An 18,262-nucleotide genomic window follows, 5' to 3' on the forward strand; every position below is an offset into this window, starting at 1 on the left:
CCCCTTCACCTGAGAGGTTCTGCACCCTCCTTCTATGAGAGTAGGGGTTCCTTAGGTTGTCAGTTCTCTCTCCAGGGCTGGAGAAGCTCACTAGTCTATTCCATTCCCAGGGCTCCCCTGGTTCCCTCTTTTTAACTCCTCCTCCAGTTGTGGCATGATTTGTGGGAGAGGCCACGGCCACTCCGGTCCTAATCAGCTCCTTACCCCCTTCCATGCTAGTGCGGGGTTTATATACCTCATCACACATAGTGACTTCCATTTCCTCCAATTTGCACATCATCTCAGTCTTACCTGGCCTGAGCCTGAGCTGCCTAGCCCTCATCCAAACTCCAGTCTTCTAAGACTTTCCGCCCCTTCTGGGAGGAGATGGAATTAGGGAGCTGGTGCCATCAGCATACAAGACACGTGAACCCATGTTTCTTCCCAAACCCCACCCCCCACTGTAGACTTTGAACTAGAGGGAGTGACAAAATGGAACCCTATGATCCCAAACATACCCCACAATCTGCAGAGCTCCAGCAAATGCCATGGGCTGAAATCCAAGTAGAGAAGGCTTTGTGTTCATTCCTGCCACCACAAAAGGATCCAGCTGGTGTGGCATGAGCTCAGTCCAGATCTGAATGAACTTCTTTGCAAAGAAAACTTTTCTCAGTGAGAGCACTTGACTTTTGCTGCTGGGCTCAGACAAAGTTGTTCACCACCCAAAAACTTCCTTGGCCTCCTGCATGAGCTTAAACCTTTTCATGCTGCAAAAGATCAGGTTCAGATGGCTTCTGCCACTGAAATCTAGTGCTGCTCCCTCATGCTGCTCCAGTAGCAAGTTATCTAAATACCATGAAAACAACAAGGAGTCCGGTTGCACCCTAAAGACAAACAGATTTATTTGGGCATTAGCTTTCGTGGGTTTTTTACCCACGAAAGCTTATGCCCAAATAAATCTGTTCGTCTTTAAGGTGCCACCGGACTCCTTATTGTTTTTGTGGATACAGACTAACACGGCTACCCCCTAATACTAAATACCATGGTGATGTGTGAAGACTAGACCTTAAAAATTACCCTGACACCAAATACAATTTGTACAAATACAGTCTTTTAAAAAAGAAATTATGGGAATTTCCCAGGTGCTGTGGAAGTTAGACACTTTCTCCCACAATTCCCTTAGGTGTCCCACAATGGCTTTTGACAGTCTCCCAGACTGTGCTCCTGGAAGCTGGACTCTGGATTGTGTGACGTGTACTAGAGGGTATTGCAGCTGAGTCAATCTAGCGAAGTGCCAGTTCTGTAGCAGGGCAACACTCCCAGCTGACCATAACATAATTTGGCATAGCTAATGTGACCAGCATCCTGAATCTGCTGTTCTTCAGCCTATTCAAAGCAACCAAGTTGGTCATAAACAGGTGAGATTTCTAGTGTAGATGTGGCCAGTATGGGCCATAGTCATCCCTGGTGTCATTCCTATCACTTCCACAGTAGTGAGGGATGGACCCATGACCTAGCCCGACTTTAGGCTTTTCTTCCTGACAACTACATGAGCGTGGGTGATTTCACTTGTTTTCTGGCATCAAAAGCCATAACACTCCCTGCATCTTAAGCAATAAAAGCCCAAACTTGACCAGACATTACTGCCATTTGCAACCCCCATTACTGCAAAGACTCTAAATGTTCCAGCAGTGAACAACGAGGGCTTTGTTCTGAATAGCTGGCATTTAAGTGACCCTCTATCTTCGGCCTTCTGTGGCCATAGGGGTCACACAGTTTATGGGAATGCTTATGAAAGTGTCTTAGACGGTTAGGGTGGAAAAACAACCCTGTAAAAATGAGAGCTTTTACTAGCTTCTAAGGAATTACAGAGCTGCATTGCACAGCACCACCAAAGCACCTCCAGCGACTGCAGTACTTAATAGACCAATACGAATTAAATTGCCTCGGATACGACAGATGGACTGTGGTTCCAGATAAAGAAGCAATTTGCAAGCAGGGGGCTGCCTAGTCTAAGGAAATAATGTTTTTTTAAAAAGTGCATGGTTTATATATTGCTAAGAAAAGTTGTTCCCTGAAACAGACAGTGGTTCACTCCGCCTGGTTGTTGCACTATCACACCACCATGACCCAGTGCTGTGACAGTGCAGCATGGATGTCTCCGGTGCGGCAATGGGCTATGACAGAGGCACGGTAGCCCTGGAGGTATGTGGAGTTGCTGTTAAGGCTTGCAGGAGAGTCCCCATCAAAACTGAGATGGAGCCACTAAAACCAGGATATGTGGCATCCCAAAGGGCTGAAGAGCCAACTCTTAAGGCAGAAAGCTGAGTATTGGCTGAGAGTGTGAAAGGGGCAGAGGGGATGGCTGATGGCTTGGGTGATAGGGTATGGAGCCTTTCAGCATTAGGACAAACAACTGAATCCAGCTCAGGCTTATAGAAATAAGGGGACTGATTGTCCTCTCACACCAGCGTAACTTCAATGGAGCAACCTCTGATTCCCACTGGTGTGAGAGGGAAAGCCAGGCTGTAAAAGGTGTCACTGTCTGCCGCTTGTTTGGTGGCCTCACATATGGAACACATTGGAGGATCTCAGGCCATTTGTTGGCAGTGGTATCCCTGGCACAATTGTTGTCATTGCTGGTCATCTCAGTGGGGAGGCAAAAGAGTGAGTGGGCCACAGAGACTGATTGGAAGTCTGTGCATGACAGCGTGGAGGAGGCCAGGGACCCTTTATCAAACTACCCGCTCCTAACACAATAGACTTCTGTACCAAACATCTAGCTCTTTTTAATTGATTATGCCTGGTGTGGCACCTAATGCCTAGTGATTTTGGCACTGCAGCAAGGGAGAACAGCCTGTATTTTCCTCATGTTCAGGAGGTGAACAATACTGAACCCGGGGAAAAGAGCATGGTGTTGCATTGTGTGGACTGGATGCATCCCCGTAATGTAGTACTGTAATATGCTGTTTGTGCTGCCACCTGCTGGCTGCCCCAGGTAACTTTGCTTTCGTGTTCTAAGGTTCTTCTCATAACAACTTAGGGAACTAATCAAGGGTCTGACTCAGCTCCAAAGGGCTTCATTAGGAATTGAGGGCATGTAGCTCCTTGCAGAATTGAGCACACAAAGGGTAACTGAAAAGCTCCAGGCCCAGCAGTGGTGTGGGTAGTGCACTGAATCACTAATGGTTGGACAATACAAGTGCCAGGTATCGGTGCAACATAATCATCTAGTTCAATGTTATGATGTAGCTCAACTGTTGTTCCTAGGGTCCTGCAATGTATGGAGACTCCAAACACAGGATCTGTAGAGACTGTATATGCAGCATGCCTAGCATGCAAATGGGTGCATTGGTGAGGGGCACTAGGCACACACAACACAAAGGCTGTGCACAGATATCTTCCTCTGTGCCAGCTCTCTGGAGACTCACTAGGGGAATCAGAGATTCCTCACGGGGCTGCTTAACTTTGCAGAGTTGCCCAGGATGGAAGCACACTTGGGAGTTCCTCTACCTTGAAGCAGCTAAGTCTACAGAGAGGTTCAGATGATTGGGTGGGGTTGAATGGAAGGATTGCTGCCCCAGCCTCTGCAATGGCATGGAAGCAGCACAGATGAACTTGATGCTTTAGGCAGGGATGTAAAATCACAGCCACTGAGATTGGAGTTATATTCCCACCAGCCTCTCATTATCCTGTGGCTAATCCCCCTTCAACTTGGCTGATCACAGAGTGTTTTTGACAGGGTTGCATGGAGATTGGGGGGGAAGTGAGGGGCAAAATCATAAGGTTAGAAGGGACCGCAAAGGTCATCTACTGTAACACATTGGCAAGATGCAGGATTTGTTGTGTTTAAATCAGCCAAGACAGATAGGTATCCAGCCTCCTTTTGAAAACCTCCAGTGAAGAAGCTTTCACAGCCTCCCGAGCTTGTCCATTGTCCCACTGTTCTTACAGTTAGGAAGTTTTTCCTGAGATTTAATCTAAATCCCAGCTCCCCAGTTGGCTTGTCCTTGTTACATAGACAGCAGGTATGTGACCCATGATCTGCTTTGTACTCTGCCTGTGCCAGAGTCCCTGAGCTGCAGAGAGGGAGATTTGTGACTACTGAGTGCGTGACTCATGAGACCCAGAAATGATAGGGTGATGGCATGCGCGGAGCAAGCTCCAAATTACCCCAAGATGCCCGAGAGGCAGGCACTGCAGGTGCCCAGATAATTTACATGTCTGTGGATGGCACCAATCCCCGCTGACAGTTTGTCATCTCCCCTGGGTGGAAGCAACCCCCTCCTCTTTCTTTCTGTCACTTTCTCTTTAAATCTTCCAATCTTCTCTGTCATCTCTCTCCTGTTCAGGCTCTCTCTGTCTCTTCCTTTCCTCTCTCTCTATTACGTCTCACACATCCCTCCTTGCTAGCTTTCTTTATCTGCCTTTCATTTTCTCATCTCCTTTCTGATTTTTCTGGCTCTTGCTATTGCTCTTTGTTCTTTTTCCTTCCCCTCTCTATCTTGATCATTCTTCTTTCTTATTCTTTCTCTTTCTTGTCCCCTTTGTCACTTCTTGTTCTCTGTTCTCCTTTCTCTTTCATTTTTCTCTCTGGCTCTTGACCCTAATGCATGCTGACTACAGCTGAGTGAGCCAGACCTTCCCAGCGTGGGCAGTGCCCCTGCCAATACTTCCTCCGGGAAAATATTTTCCTGGATGTTGGCATAGCATTTGGACAGCTTGCCTGGTCTCTTACCCCTCAGTGCTGAGTTGTTGCCCCTTGGAAGAAGGATCCCTGTCCTTCCTCCTCAGGCCCACGGCATATCCCAACCTCTTTGGAAATTGAAACCATCTTTTTTTTTTTTTTTTTTTTTGAGTGGTGAAAACTCTGGTGCTGTTTGTTTAAACAGGAGATTGAAAGAAAACTGGGCTCATGTTTCTTCAGTCAGACTCAACAGGTGCCCTTAGCTTCTGCTTAATGAAAGCAGAACACCTCAACCTAGGGGAAAGTGGTGCCTGAACACCAAGCTATTTTGCAAAGGCATGTAGTCAGGTGGCTATTATTATGAGGGGTGAGCACCCCTCTGCTTTGTTGACAGCCTAAATTTCACTGCTGGTTTGTAACCACCCTGGGTCCTCAGCAGGGCTTAAACACTTTGCCTCCAGTGCTAAAAGCAGGGGATGCTACCCCTGCACTAAAGGAGTGACTATGTTAACTATTTGCAGTAGTAGGCTCTTACATTCTTATGGGAGAACACACTGGACCATCACATTCCTCTTGAATAAGCATTAGCCTACTACAGCCTCCTTGGCCTTCAATACACTAGACTGGGAGATTTATCCAAAAAAACAGTTCTGGGAGAGCAAGTGCAGGCAGGTCACCAGTGTTTACAGCCCCATGTTGTGCCTGTCTGCTCTGCATTAGCACCTGCTACTGCTCTCACTGGCGGAGTGGCCTTGGGGTAGTAAACCAATGAGAGAATTCCTGGGAGGAAGGCTTGTTTCAACACCTCTGAAGCATCTCCCTCACAGGAACTCTCTTGGCTTCTGTAGGTCCAGCAGTTCCAGGAATGGGAGAGGCTTCACAGCGTGGGTGGAATCTGTCCAGGACTCAGCCTGAGTTCCCGGGTCTCTTGAGAGATTTTGTCCACAAGCATGTTGCCAATATTTTTTTTCCCTTTTAAATTATGTTTCTATCCCTCACTGTTGAAGACATGATTGAGCATGGAGAGGATGGAGGAGTGTCTGCCTGAGTCTTCAGACAGCATGACACAGTTACTCCGAAAGGTGTGTATTGGCTGGGTCACAGAGGAGTGGTGTTCGGGCCTCCAGCAGAAAGCTTTTTACATGAAAGCTTTTGGCACTACTACTGCAAGCAGGAAAGGGCCATGGTGTGGGAACGTGGGCAGACAAGTTCCCTTATGTGGGAGTGCTTTGTGCCCCAGATTGCCTTAATCTGGTGCTGCTGGGGAGCAATTGCTGGAGAGCACTTAGGAATAGTTTAGAGTGAGCATCCAGCTGTGGTACAGGATGAGGATATGGCAGGCAGCTTAGATTGCGCACCTGCAAAATTGTTTAGGAGGATTCTTTAGCGTGGAGTGGTGTAATATGAGCACGTGAAAAGCTCTTTAGGGTGAGGTCCAGGAAAATGGTCTGGGTTGAGCACCTGGGGATAAGTTTACTGTGACTCTCAGGGAGAACTTTTGCATGAGCACTTCAGGAGGAGCACTTCATGTTGTCCCCCAGAGTGTTCAGACAGGAGTTGTTTTGGGTGGGCACCTGGGGAATGGTGTGAGATGAACATCTGAAGAGGATTTTTTTTAGGGTGAGTACCTGGGGAGCAATTTGGAGTGAACACTGAGGGGATTGTTTAGGATCTGCACTTGAGGAGCTCGTCAGAGTGAATAACTGTTAAGCAAGGTCATGTTAGGGCATAGGACCCTGGCTCCTTGAATTGCGTGATGGTGACACGATCTAAGCATTCCTTTCAAAAAATCTGTTTCTAGCCTTGCAAATGTGACTAGAGTGTAACTGATGCAGTAACATCTCCTTGAGTCTGCAGAGAGCCTGAGACAATAGCTCAGACCCACTGCTTTGCGGCACCCCTGCTGACACCATCCCAGCAAAGGCTTTGGGGAGGGAGGGCACCTCACTACTGCTATCTCATTGTGGCCCTTAGGACACTGGTGGGAGGGATCGCCCTAACCCACACAGAGTGTTCCGCTAGGATGCGGGTGGTGGTCTGAGACCTCCCTCTTCTGTGACGGATTCCAGCCCACATAAAGGTTGGGAGTGGTGTTCTGGGGTGGGGTGGGAGGCCTCAGCCTGCCCAGAGAGGAATTGTGCTGGGCCCTGGAAGACCCCTCATGTATCTGGAGTCTTGTCTCAGGATAGCTGGTCCCTATGGAGAGACTAGGCCCAGCTCCCCTGGAGCAGAGCATGTGAATTCAATAGAGTCAATTCAAGAGGGCCCGGGCTACACCTGGGCCTTTAAAGGGCTGCTAGGAGGGCAGGAAGAGGAGGAATTGTTTGGGACAGGCTGTGCCTGGGCTGCAAAGGCTCCAGCATAGTGGAGCTAACATCTGTGGTGAGTCCCCTGAGGCAAGGGAGAGAGAAAGCTCTGAGGTTGCTGTCCCAGAGCGGGAGCAGAGCTGGTCAGAACTAGGAAGCTGCCAGAGGCTCTTAAGAGGTGTGGAACTGAAACCTGAAAGTAAGGACTGAGTTAGAGGGCTGGTTTTCTGTTTGTTCACTGGCTTCTATTGAGGGAGAAATCTCCTTGAAAGAGCCTGGATGTGGCAGTGTCTATTTTTGAGTCCGGGAGAAGCCCTGCCTGCTGATAGGCCTCTACCACTCCCATCAAAGGCAGAGTAGGGCCAGAGCTCAGAGGCGAGGTCATGTGGGTCCCCATACAGGCCCTGAATTGCCTAAGTGGCCAGAGAGGTGAGTGGGGAATGGAACCAAGGGCCAGAGCCAGGTGAGTTGTCTCAATCTGCCCTACTATTGGATGAATGCATTTGAACCATATGCCCATGGAAGTCTTGCTCATAACCTCACACATTTTTAGCCAGAAGCCTTCTCCCTTACATCACTACACCCCTTCCCACCCGCTCGCACATGCACACACACGCTTCCTAAGAACAGTGCTAAGAGCCCTAATCACCGTTTGGCACATTAACACTTTTTCTTGATTACTCTTTTCCTGTTAATTGGATCCGTTCTGTATGCCTGTGAGTCTGAAGAGAATTCTGTTCGGTTTCATTCTATGTAGGTTTCCTATACTGTGCTTATCACCGTAGTATCTGATGCCTTCCAGTAGTGCATTAAGCCACATGACTACCCATCTGTCATGTGTAGTTTGTTCTCTCATCCTCTCCCCAGAGGAAGAAGCATGTGTAGTGGAGTGTCTTGTTTTGGCAGTGTATGTCTTTCTTTAAAAATATAAATACACCTGTTGCTATGTGTTTTGTATTAGAGAAGGCTGGGTCAAAGAAATGTGCCTTGCACTTGGAGCACAAGGTGGTGAGGTTTGTGATGGTTCTTAGTTCTTGGGGGAGTTCATCCCAAGTCTTGGATTTCAGAGTAGCAGCCGTGTTAGTCTGTATCCGTAAAAAGAAAAGGAGTACTTGTGGCACCTTAGAGACTAACAAATTTATTAGAGCATAAGCTTCCGTGAGCTACAGCTCACTTCATCGGATGCATACAGTGGAAAATACCAAGTCTTGGACCATCCCCAGAGAGGGTTCTGTCTCCTGCACAGACACGCTTTAATCTGATTAATGAGAGCCCTGTTGTGCCAGAGGAGTGTAGCTGTTGATCACAGTCTTCATCCTGGAGCTTTAGATGATCTTTTAGCTATCTTGGGCACAGGCCATAGAGCACTTTAAAGATCAGGTCTGATATCTTAAGGCAGCAGAGCGGAGGAAGGTGGAGGCCCAATTAGAGCTGCTCCCCTCTGCTGGGAGTGGCAGAGGAAGGCCTGGATTTCTCCATACCTTTCTCTGCTGTTCTCCTCAAGGATTGCATTCTCCTCAGAAGGGGGATGCCCTTCTGGAAGGATGCCACTCCCTGCCCCTGAGCAAGGGTATGACTTCCCCAGATAGAGAGAGCTCTTTGCAGCTCCACTTCCCTGGGGCAGCTGCTCTCCTTCATTTTAGGGAAAAGCCCCAATTGTCCTCCTCCCTATGTAGGGAAAGGTAACTGTGAGGGGCTGTGTGAAGCCGTCCCATGTCACTAAAGTCCCACTTATTGTGTGTGTGAGGTCTGTAGGATAGTCAGAGGCTGGTCAGGCTGATGGAAGGACTCATGGCTACCTAATACTCCCAAAATTTAGCAGTCATTGTGGCCCCTGGAGGTTCATGGCAGCAGTAGGGAGAGAACGTGGGTCCTCCTGCTCTAAAACTAGAGGAACTGACCACTTGATGTGAAAAGGTTCTCTGTTAGATGCTAATGTAGGGCCTATGCCATACAGATGAGCAATTCAAAATCCACCCAAAAGAGGGAAAGGGCACATAGGCATTGCACGCACACTCAGATGTCTGAAACAATGAATGCCCAAGTTCTTCAGCTTCTATTCCCTACAACCTTTGGTGAATTTATTGTCAATGAAAATACAGCTGAGGATGACTCGTTTGTAAAAAATAAATGACAGTAAATCCAGCAAGAGCGTAGAGGAGAAATTTTTTTATCCTAGTGGTGTGTTCTCCTCTGAATTTTTATCAGAAAACTTAATATAGAGATCGCTATCAGCACATAACTGCCATCTCTCCTGCCTAGGTAATGTGCTCCCTGTGCAAAATGGAGCAGGGGAAAGTAAAGGCATGGGTGATGCCATCTGTAAACAGCTACACCACCTTCCACCAGAAATGTAAAAGAATGGTTTGAAAACTGCTTTGAAATCTTAAATGTCCAGATTATGGGCTAAATCTTCAGCTAGTGTAAATCAGTGTAGCCCCCTTGACCTCATTGGACCAGTGCTGATTTATACCAGCCAAGGATCTGGCCCAGAAGAATATGATTTTCCTTGAAAGCTTGTGACTTTTGCACTGATGAAAGGTTCCTAATTTACAGCCCTGGAGACTGAATCCTCTCTGGACACTGCAGCTGCCTGGGCGTTGCCAGGGCAAGCTTTCCCTGCTAATGTGCCCCAGGGATTAGACAAAGAGGTCACCTCCGAGTATCGGGGAGATCTGTCTCTATGACCCATTTAGCCCTTGGTATCTCCACTGAAGCTGCAACCCAGGAGGCTAGTTAGTGCCGCTTTGTGTTGAGTACTGGACAAACACAAATAGACTGTGGTCCCTGCCCTGAAGAATTTACAGTCTAAAAAGACAGGAGGGATGTAAAGGGTAGGGGAGAGGGAGACAGTTGCAATATCGGTACATCTCAGCCATACCCAGTTGCCTCCCAGCCCATCAGCTACTAGCTGGTGAGTTCTGTGCAGGCATCATGGAAGATGATGGTCTTGAGGGGTGATTTGAAGGAGGAGGGAGAGCACTGCTCCTATAACTCAGCTCAGCAAGGCGTTTCATGGGTGTCGGGGAAGGGGGGTTAACGTGCGAAAGGGTTTAGTAAGAGACAGTGGTAGATGGGAGAAGGAGGGGCAGGCAGTGCTAGGTAGGGTCCGGAGTAGGGTGACCAGATGTCCCGATTTTATAGGGACAGTCCCAATTTTTGGGTCTCTTTCTTATATAGGCTCCTATTACCTCCCACCCCCGTCTCAATTTTTCACAATTGCTATCTGGTCACCCTAGCCCTGAGGGTGGGGAGAGAAGCTTGAGTCTGATGTTATAACAAAGGAGAGGGAGTGATCAAGGCAAGGGCGGGAGAAGGTTCTCAGTAGCTGAGTTTTGAATGGACATTGTGGATGTCTGGAGGCTGGAGAGCAGGAGATTACAGTTAGCAATTTGGGAGAGAGATGAGCACCAGGCTGAAAGATTTAGCCAAAAGGTTTTGGGGGACTTGGTTTAAAGAAACTTGAGAGGGAGGAGCAGGCGCAGTACATGGCCTGGATGAAATGGTATGCTTGCATGCATCCTGCTGTTTATCACACATGCGAACAGGGTCTGTTAGAACATGCCCTGGTTTGTAGCTCTTTTCACTGGCCTCACTGATTTCAGCAAAGAACAGGCTGAGATTCATACAACAAAAGTTTTTAGATTTTTTTTTTTAATCCATGATTCCTGTAGCTCACAGAGCAGCCTCTTTCTTCTGCACACTGCTGCATTTCATCAGCTGATCTCAGCTGTTGATTGGATAGAGTTGTCTGCATTTTTTTCTTGTCTTAATGAATAAAGAGTTTCCAATTTAGAAAGTAGGTTCAAAGGGTTAGTGCAGGGATTGGGAAGCAGGACCCCTGCCATCTGACCTTTGGAGTAAATCACATAACATCACTGTGTGCTGGTTTGTAAAATGAGATGATGCTTCCCTATCTTGTGAAACTCGTCAAGGGCAGTGAGATTCTTGGTTGGAAGATGCAAGACCTGTGCGAAGTTGTATTGTAAATATAAGCTTTTCAACAATAAACTTCCCAACACACCTGGAGCTGAGAGCCTTGCTCCTCAACTGAATCCCCAGAAAAAGCCTCAGCAATGGCCTTGCAGAGTGCCTTGACGTTCAGCAAACTTCCAGAGTTGAGGAACTTGCCCCCTAATGAACAAAGCTAGTGCCTGTCAGTTTGTGTCCCAGCTGCTCCCATGTGCTGGCTTAGAATGCAAGGAGAGAGAAGGGGGTCTGATTCCCCAGTGTACTCCAGTTAAGCTCCATTGAAGACGATCAAATTGTTCCTGGTTTTCAGAGGAAAATCAGGCCCCTTGGCCCAAAAATATCCAGCGCCCAAACTGCCAATGGCTTAATAAATCAGAACTTAGAGTTGCACTCAAATAGAACTGCAAGCCCATGCAGATTCTGCAGCACAATTGTGATATTCATCACCTGAGAACCAGATGCACCCTGTACCACCTGAAGTTTCTGAGTGATGTTCACCAGCAACCGTATGTGGCAAGTGTACTGTGGTGATCCAGCCTGGAGGTTGCAAAGGCCAAGGTCATGATAGGGAAGTCCACATCTGAGAGAGGGTTGCCACCTTCTAGCCAAACCTAATTAGAAAAATCTCCAACCAGAATCAGCCAAGAGGCCTTTAGTCAGAGATGTCAAACTCATTCCATGGAGCATATCAAATTAGACTTATAAATAAAGGACTACAAAGCAAGGCCTCCACAACCCATAGCAGGGCTCCCAGGGGGACAGAAACAAGTGCTCATTTATGTTTCATATGTTGAAATAAATACAAAGACCCTAAACCATAAAACTATGTTACTGAACTCTGTAGTAGCTAAGGCCCAGATCTTCAAATGGTCATTAATTTGGAAGGCTTTGATTTGTTGTTGCCCAAGTTTTTTTTGTTTTTTCGGGGAGCTAAGCACCTTCCACTCCTAGCGCCATGAGATAGAATTGTGAATGCTCAGCATCTCTGACTATTAGGATGAGGGTGGCTTAAGCTATTGTCCCTTACAAACTTGGTGCCAAAGCCAGAGAGCCAGTTTCCCATGAGACTTGAGAGCCAGATCTCAAGCCCATTTGTTCTTTCCAGTTGGCTTCTTTGTCTTCCGCCACCATCAGGAGCTGCCCCTTTCAGGAAGTCTTGAATGGTGACCTACCCTTTGTGGGTGAATTCATGCCTCCTGTTGTTCCAATGAAAGCTGCGGGGAATTCATCAGGGACTATTCCAGCCAGCTTGACCTCTGCTCCACAAGGTCAAAGAACATCACTTAAGAGGCTCTTGGCACCAGGGGGCCCTGCAGTGGGAAACCACAGTCAGAGGCCTGAGGAGGGAAAACCCATCAAGCAAAATAAAGTCAGGGATGACCACACTGATGCCCCTTCCACCGCTAGCCCTCCTTGTTGCAGCAAGCCTTTGCCACACTGCCTTGATTCTGTTTACTGGAGAATTACTTATTAATGGTGGTGATGATTGTTGTTTGCTTCCCATGTGTGTTTTCTGTGGCTACAGCTACACTCTGAGCAAGGGGTGGGATTCCCTTGCTCAGGTACACATACTTGCATCAGCTTTCATCAAGCTAGCACAGGTATAAACAGGGTAGCCATTGTAGCACGGGTCGTGGGAGTGGAGGTAAGGGTTAGCTGTGCCAAGTACAAACCTGCCTGAAACTGGTGGGTACATGCGTGGCATGGCTAAGTCATGCCTCCGCCGCCACTGCCTCTGATGCTGCAGCTACGCTGCTGCTTATCCTGGCACTAGCTCCATGAGTGCTTGCGCAAGGATGTGTACACAAGCAAAGAAATCACACCCATACCTCATAATGCAGATGTAGCCAGTATTGACAGATAGTATTGAGAGAGAGAGAGTGAGTGTGTGTGTGTGTGTGTGTGTGTGTATGTACATACCACTGCCCTCTACTGGCTGGAATCAGAACTGCTCAACTGTGTTTCATAGCGCTGTCTGGCGAGCAGCTAATAGAGATTCTCCTTTGACTTAAGTGGTAGGGGTCTGTGCTTTTGGAGGAGGAGGTCTGAATTCTATCCCTGCAGTCACTATGAAGTTCTGACAGGCCACAGGGAGTGACATAGTGACAGACAACTGTGCTGGTTTCAGATTTGTTACGATATTTTCTCCATCTGTAGCACCGTCTGTCCAAGGTCCTCAGTGTGCTTTCCAAGCATTAATGAATTTAACCTTTCTGCACTTCCCTGAGAAACAGACCATCCCCACTGTACAGACAGGCAAGCTGAGGCACACAGATGGAGTGACTTGCTCAAGGCTGTGGCAGAGCTGAGAGTAGAGCTGTGGAGGCCTGACTCCCATTCAGGAACGTAGCCAGAAGATGAGCCCCCCGTGAATGATGGTGTTGGGGCCTTATGTGCTCACTTATCCCCATCATTCTGTGATGTTGCATTGCCAATGTATGTTCTGAAATAAATCCCAGATTTCTGAATGGACTTAATCAATGTGGACAGATGTGTGAAAATCAGGACTGTCCCACCATAGGCAGTGCTCCTGTGAATGTAGCACTTCCCTTCACATTTGGGCTCATATGGACATTTGGGGTACCACTCCTGCACACCCTCTTCAGTGGGGTTTCTACAGAGGGCCTGTATCCTATCCTCTGCCTACAAGAATCCGTCACTGGGGCGGTAATCCACTTTCACTCCTGTTAGTGTGCAGCAGTCTGTTGCTCAGTCCCCTTTCTGTGACTGACACTCCAGGGAAATAGCCCAAGCGCCTTGTCTCCACATCCGTCAGTTACAGTTGTTCAATGGCCTTACGCAGCCACAGCTCCGGGGATGAGGCAGTAGATGGGATGGAACAACAGCGAACTTGGTCTGAGAGTCCTTTTGTGCTGCCAGATCACTAAAGGAGCTGGGCTCTGAACCTCTGGGACTCGAGGAAGAGGACAGGTGCCACTGGTGCTAAGCTTTCAAAGCTCCAGGGTGAAGACTGCATAACACTGCGTGTGCAGCTTTTCACCTGCATGTTCAGGGTTAACACCTTTGGTGTCTGTATGTTGGAAGCCTGCATCGTTTCTGAGGCAGGGAGACTGACACACTGGAAATGAAAAACGGGAACTTTATGGGGCAGATTTTCACAACTACAAGTGTAATCGTGTGTGCTTAACTTGTGTGCCACGACATGTACAAATCGGGGATGAGCACATACACATACCTGAGTGCATACACTAGAGTGGTATCAGGGTTTGCAAACTGTGCACACAGTTTCGTGTATACTTTTGCATATGCAATTACATGCGCATGTGAAACCATGATCACACACATTTATCTCGTGTATTACACAGGCGGCTATGAAAACAATGTCCATAACGTTGGTGGTGTGGTTGTCTCCTTCTGTTTCTTCCTTCGTCCTCTCCTGCGTTGACTATCCACCCCGGTCAAGTGTTGCCATTAAACCAGTATCACTGCTTCTTGTTGGTTCTCTTTGAAGGATGTGGGAATTGAGATCAGTGCTAGAACTGGGAAAGCCCTGGAAACCCTCTTTCCCATTCATTACCCCCTTGCATCTGACTGTTCCCTGTTCGTGTCATCCTGTTATGACAACCCTGATTCTGGGGGGAGTGGAGAGAGATAACCATCTGGAGTTAATCCAAGGTTCTCAGGGCGAAAAGGAATCGGCTCCTCTGCCATGCTGGTCTCATTACTACCTGCTAGTCAGTAACCCTTCAACCAAGCAGGCTGGTCTGTCCAAGATTCAGGGTGAATCTTCTTTAGGAAATGGTGTTATCACACCTCACAGTAGCTAACATGTAGTAATTAACATGGGGTAAATGCCTCATGAAGATAAGGTCATTTGTGATTTTCGGGTGTGAGCAGGTTGAGGTAAAGACTGTGGGGGAGCCTAGCATTTACCATGACCTACTCAAAGGTGTTAAAACTACAATGGCCTTGTCTGCACTCGGATTTTACCACGTTAGGTAATGTGGTTAAAAATACACCTTTTTTTCCTGGTGTGGATATGCCTCAAAAGAGCATCCTCAGAAAGGACAAAAATCAAGTCTCCCTGAGAGAGAGAACACTCTGTGTGTGTGTGTGTGTGTGTGTGTGTGTGTGTGTTCTCAGTAACAGTCTGAGAACAGTCTTTGGAGAACAAAATATCTGTTGAGCTCTGTGCAAGAAGAGAGAACTTAAAAATCTGAAGGTGCAGCGGATGGAAAGCAAAAGGTATCACAATTTCATGGTTATGTACGTGGAGATGTTGAGCTGTGAGAGCCCCAAATCAGTACAAACAGAACCCAGGAATCATGGGCCACCAGTCCCCTCCTTTACCTCCACCCTGCCTTCCTTGCAGAATTCCACTTGGCTGCTCATCTGGGGAAAGTCTAATTTTTTATGATCAAGTAAAGCTGTCTTTGGGATTTTATTTCTCTGTTGTCATCCTCATGGTCAAGGCAGATGAGCGGGTTTTTGAGCTGTGGAGGGAATTTTCCTGACTATTTTGCAAGGCTCTGCAAACTATAAACAAATGGGGCCGGGCCGGAGGGCGGGGAAGAAGAGGAATTGCTTGACTGGGAAATGATTGAACTTGTAAAGCTAGGGAAAAAGAGTGTTTGAGACTCCATGTCCTTTTCCTTGTAAAGCTGTAAGTGCAATGTGCATATTTATTCTGATTTGGTAGTGTTTTACACCCACTTTGCACTGGAGTAAATGATGACACAAAGTACAGGGGATAGAGAATCAGGCCCAGAGAGTTTCAGAGGATAGAAATAAATCACTCAGATTCATCATTGTCCTGCCAGCCTTGGGGAGAGAGAGGGACTTAGACAAGTGGCTATTCAGCTCCTCCTTATTCTAGACTCACTGACTCACTGATTCAAAGACTGAACAGAAGCGAAAGCCTAGAGACTGCTCTGGGCACAGCAATGCTGCTGTTACAGACCAGGCTCTGCCACTGAGTTTGGATGAATTGGTAACATTGTGATTGAGAATCCTAGGCGGGACGGTATGGCAAAGACCTATTAGGTCAACGGGTTCATGCCTCAGCCAGTGCAGGATTGTTCCCTGCCCAGGACATGGTGTGTTAGTGGCAGACATTGGCATCAGCCAAGAGAGGAGCGGAGCATTGATTAAGACAGCAAGGGGGGGTGAGAGAGTCTCTTACACACACATTATCCACATGCACACAGCATCAGCATCAACAGCTTCTGCCAGCCAGTACAGCACAGCCAGACTGCAATCACTGCCTCGGTACCTCCAGATCTGCTCTCCTCCTCCTCTCTCCTGGTCTGTCTTTCTCTCCCTTGCTCACTCTCACTGAGCTCCCCATCCGCCCCTGCAGGACCCGTCCGCTCGCCATTTGGGCCCCACCAGCACGGAGACAATGAATTCATGCGGATTATGCATCTGAAGGAATAACAAGCTTCTGAATAGCCACAAGGGGAGGTATCCATGTGTTTGGCAGGGATACAGACGCCTGCTCGCTTGCTCGCTCTCTTTCTCAATCGCTCTTCTCTCCCTTCAGCTGCCTCCTTTCCAGCTATGATCTCCTTTGATTTCCCTGAGCAGCTGCAGTGAACAGGCTCCTTGGTGCAGCCCAGATCCCAGAGGATTGCACCCTCCCTCCTAAGATACTTGAGGGGTTAGGATTATTTTTATTTCTCTCCCTCTTTTTCCGGTTTTCCTCCACCTGCCAGTCTCTGTGACTCTCACATCCTTCTGTGCATGCGTCTCCCTCGCTCCCTTCTTCTCATCCAAACGGCGAGAGGTGGAGGGAGATCCACCCTGGTGCAAGGACCTATCTTCTTTGCTGCTGGGACCAGCCCTACAGGAGCAGTGTGGACCCAGCCCTGGATGCTGACCCTGCCTTCAGGTTTGGATTCTTGTTTCTTTGGTCTGTTTCTTGACATGCTAGTGCTGTGTGTGTGTGTTTGTGTGTGTGTGTGTGTGTGGTGGGGGGAGGTGGAGGAAAGCGGGAGGATCTGATAAACCCGTGAAAGAGTTCTTTGGGGGAGAATGGTAACTAGCTTTGGTGTATGGACATCACAGTGACAGAGACAGGGTGGGAGGGATGTAGAAATACAAGGGACTGTGTTAAAAAACCCAGTGCATAGGATGGAATCCCTCAGAGGCAGCTGGGAGCATCCTCCCAGGATTCCCGTCATTTGCTCCATTTCCTGGGATGTTGAGTCCACTGGGAATGCACCTTTCATTATTGCCTCTCCCCCTATGGCATCTTTGCTGTCCCTGCTGAGGTCCTTAGCCTGGGAGGAGCAGCAGCATCCTGACTGGCCTGTCCATGTGTCCGTGCTGGGAGTAATGGGCTCCTCTGTTCTTCATAGAGTGGCTCGCTCTGTATCTCAGCCCTGACTATGATGGACCTGAAAGTGGACGAGGAGGAGGTGGAGAATGGCCATCCAGTCAGTATCCAGGCCTTTGCCAGTAGCTCCACTCTGCATGGCCTGTCCCACATTATCTCCTATGAGAGGCTCTCCTTCAAGCGCATCATCTGGACTCTCTGCTTCCTGGGCTCTATGGCCCTGTTGGCCTATGTCTGCACGGAGAGGATCCAATACTACTTCCTCTACCCTCATGTCACCAGGCTGGATGAAGTGGCCACAACCAGGTTGACATTCCCTGCTGTCACTTTCTGCAACCTCAACGAATTCCGCTTCAGCCGGGTAACAAAGAATGACCTGTACCATGCTGGGGAACTCCTCGCTCTGCTCAATAACAGGTGGGTCCAGGGAAGCCAAGCCCTGAGGATGCTGCATGAGCTCAGCACTGCTGATCTAGATGGGAGAGTACACCACCATGCATCTGAATGTGCTGCCATCTATGTGAACACAACCAACAGGGCACTGTGTGCACATCTGCACTCAGGTGTTCGACAGACACGATACTCTGGCACTAGAGATACATCCGTGCACCTGCATAAGCTGCACATGTCTCTATGCACCATGTGAACCTACACACAGTATATGTGCACCTCCCTGTATACATTCCTGGAAATATGATGCTCCAATATTCAGGCCTAATTTAAATATTCAGGCCTAATTTAGTCCCATACTCTGCCTCTTGAGCTGTTTCCTCTGCAATGCATGCCTGTCTGCTCCTGAATGACTAAGATAACATTCATACCCATGATCATATTCATTCCCACCCCACCACTGGCACTTGGGAAAAATGGCACTTTCCCATGGGGAAAAAAGAACTGCCACCTGTGTGAGTGGCTGGGGAGGGGACGTGGTGGCACACCAACTGTGGGCAGCCTCAGCAGCCCTTTGCTATGACTGCTATAATAGGGACCTTGTTTGTCTGTGTGCAAGTGAAAGATGAG

The 18,262-nt window shown here is 48.2% G+C and overlaps 1 protein-coding gene across 2 annotated transcripts in view; it reads left to right on the forward strand.

Moving 5' to 3' along the window:
* The first annotated feature begins 2,845 nt into the window (after positions 1 to 2,845).
* The window catches only part of ASIC1 (acid sensing ion channel subunit 1), a 125,423-nt gene continuing 110,006 nt past the window's right edge, over positions 2,846 to 18,262 (forward strand). Inside the window, exons 1-3 of one of the 2 annotated variants that reach the window (XM_037884171.2) lie at positions 2,846 to 2,977; positions 16,620 to 16,795; positions 17,265 to 17,659. In XM_037884171.2, coding sequence (XP_037740099.1) covers positions 17,295 to 17,659 — 365 coding nt within the window. In that variant the 5' untranslated portion in view covers positions 2,846 to 2,977; positions 16,620 to 16,795; positions 17,265 to 17,294. Of the gene's footprint in view, positions 2,978 to 15,498; positions 16,796 to 17,264; positions 17,660 to 18,262 lie in introns of those variants that run through there. The other variant, XM_007064686.4, reaches the window with a different exon arrangement.

Source organism: Chelonia mydas, chromosome 20 (assembly GCF_015237465.2).
Source record: "Chelonia mydas isolate rCheMyd1 chromosome 20, rCheMyd1.pri.v2, whole genome shotgun sequence".
NCBI lineage: Eukaryota > Metazoa > Chordata > Testudines > Cheloniidae > Chelonia > Chelonia mydas.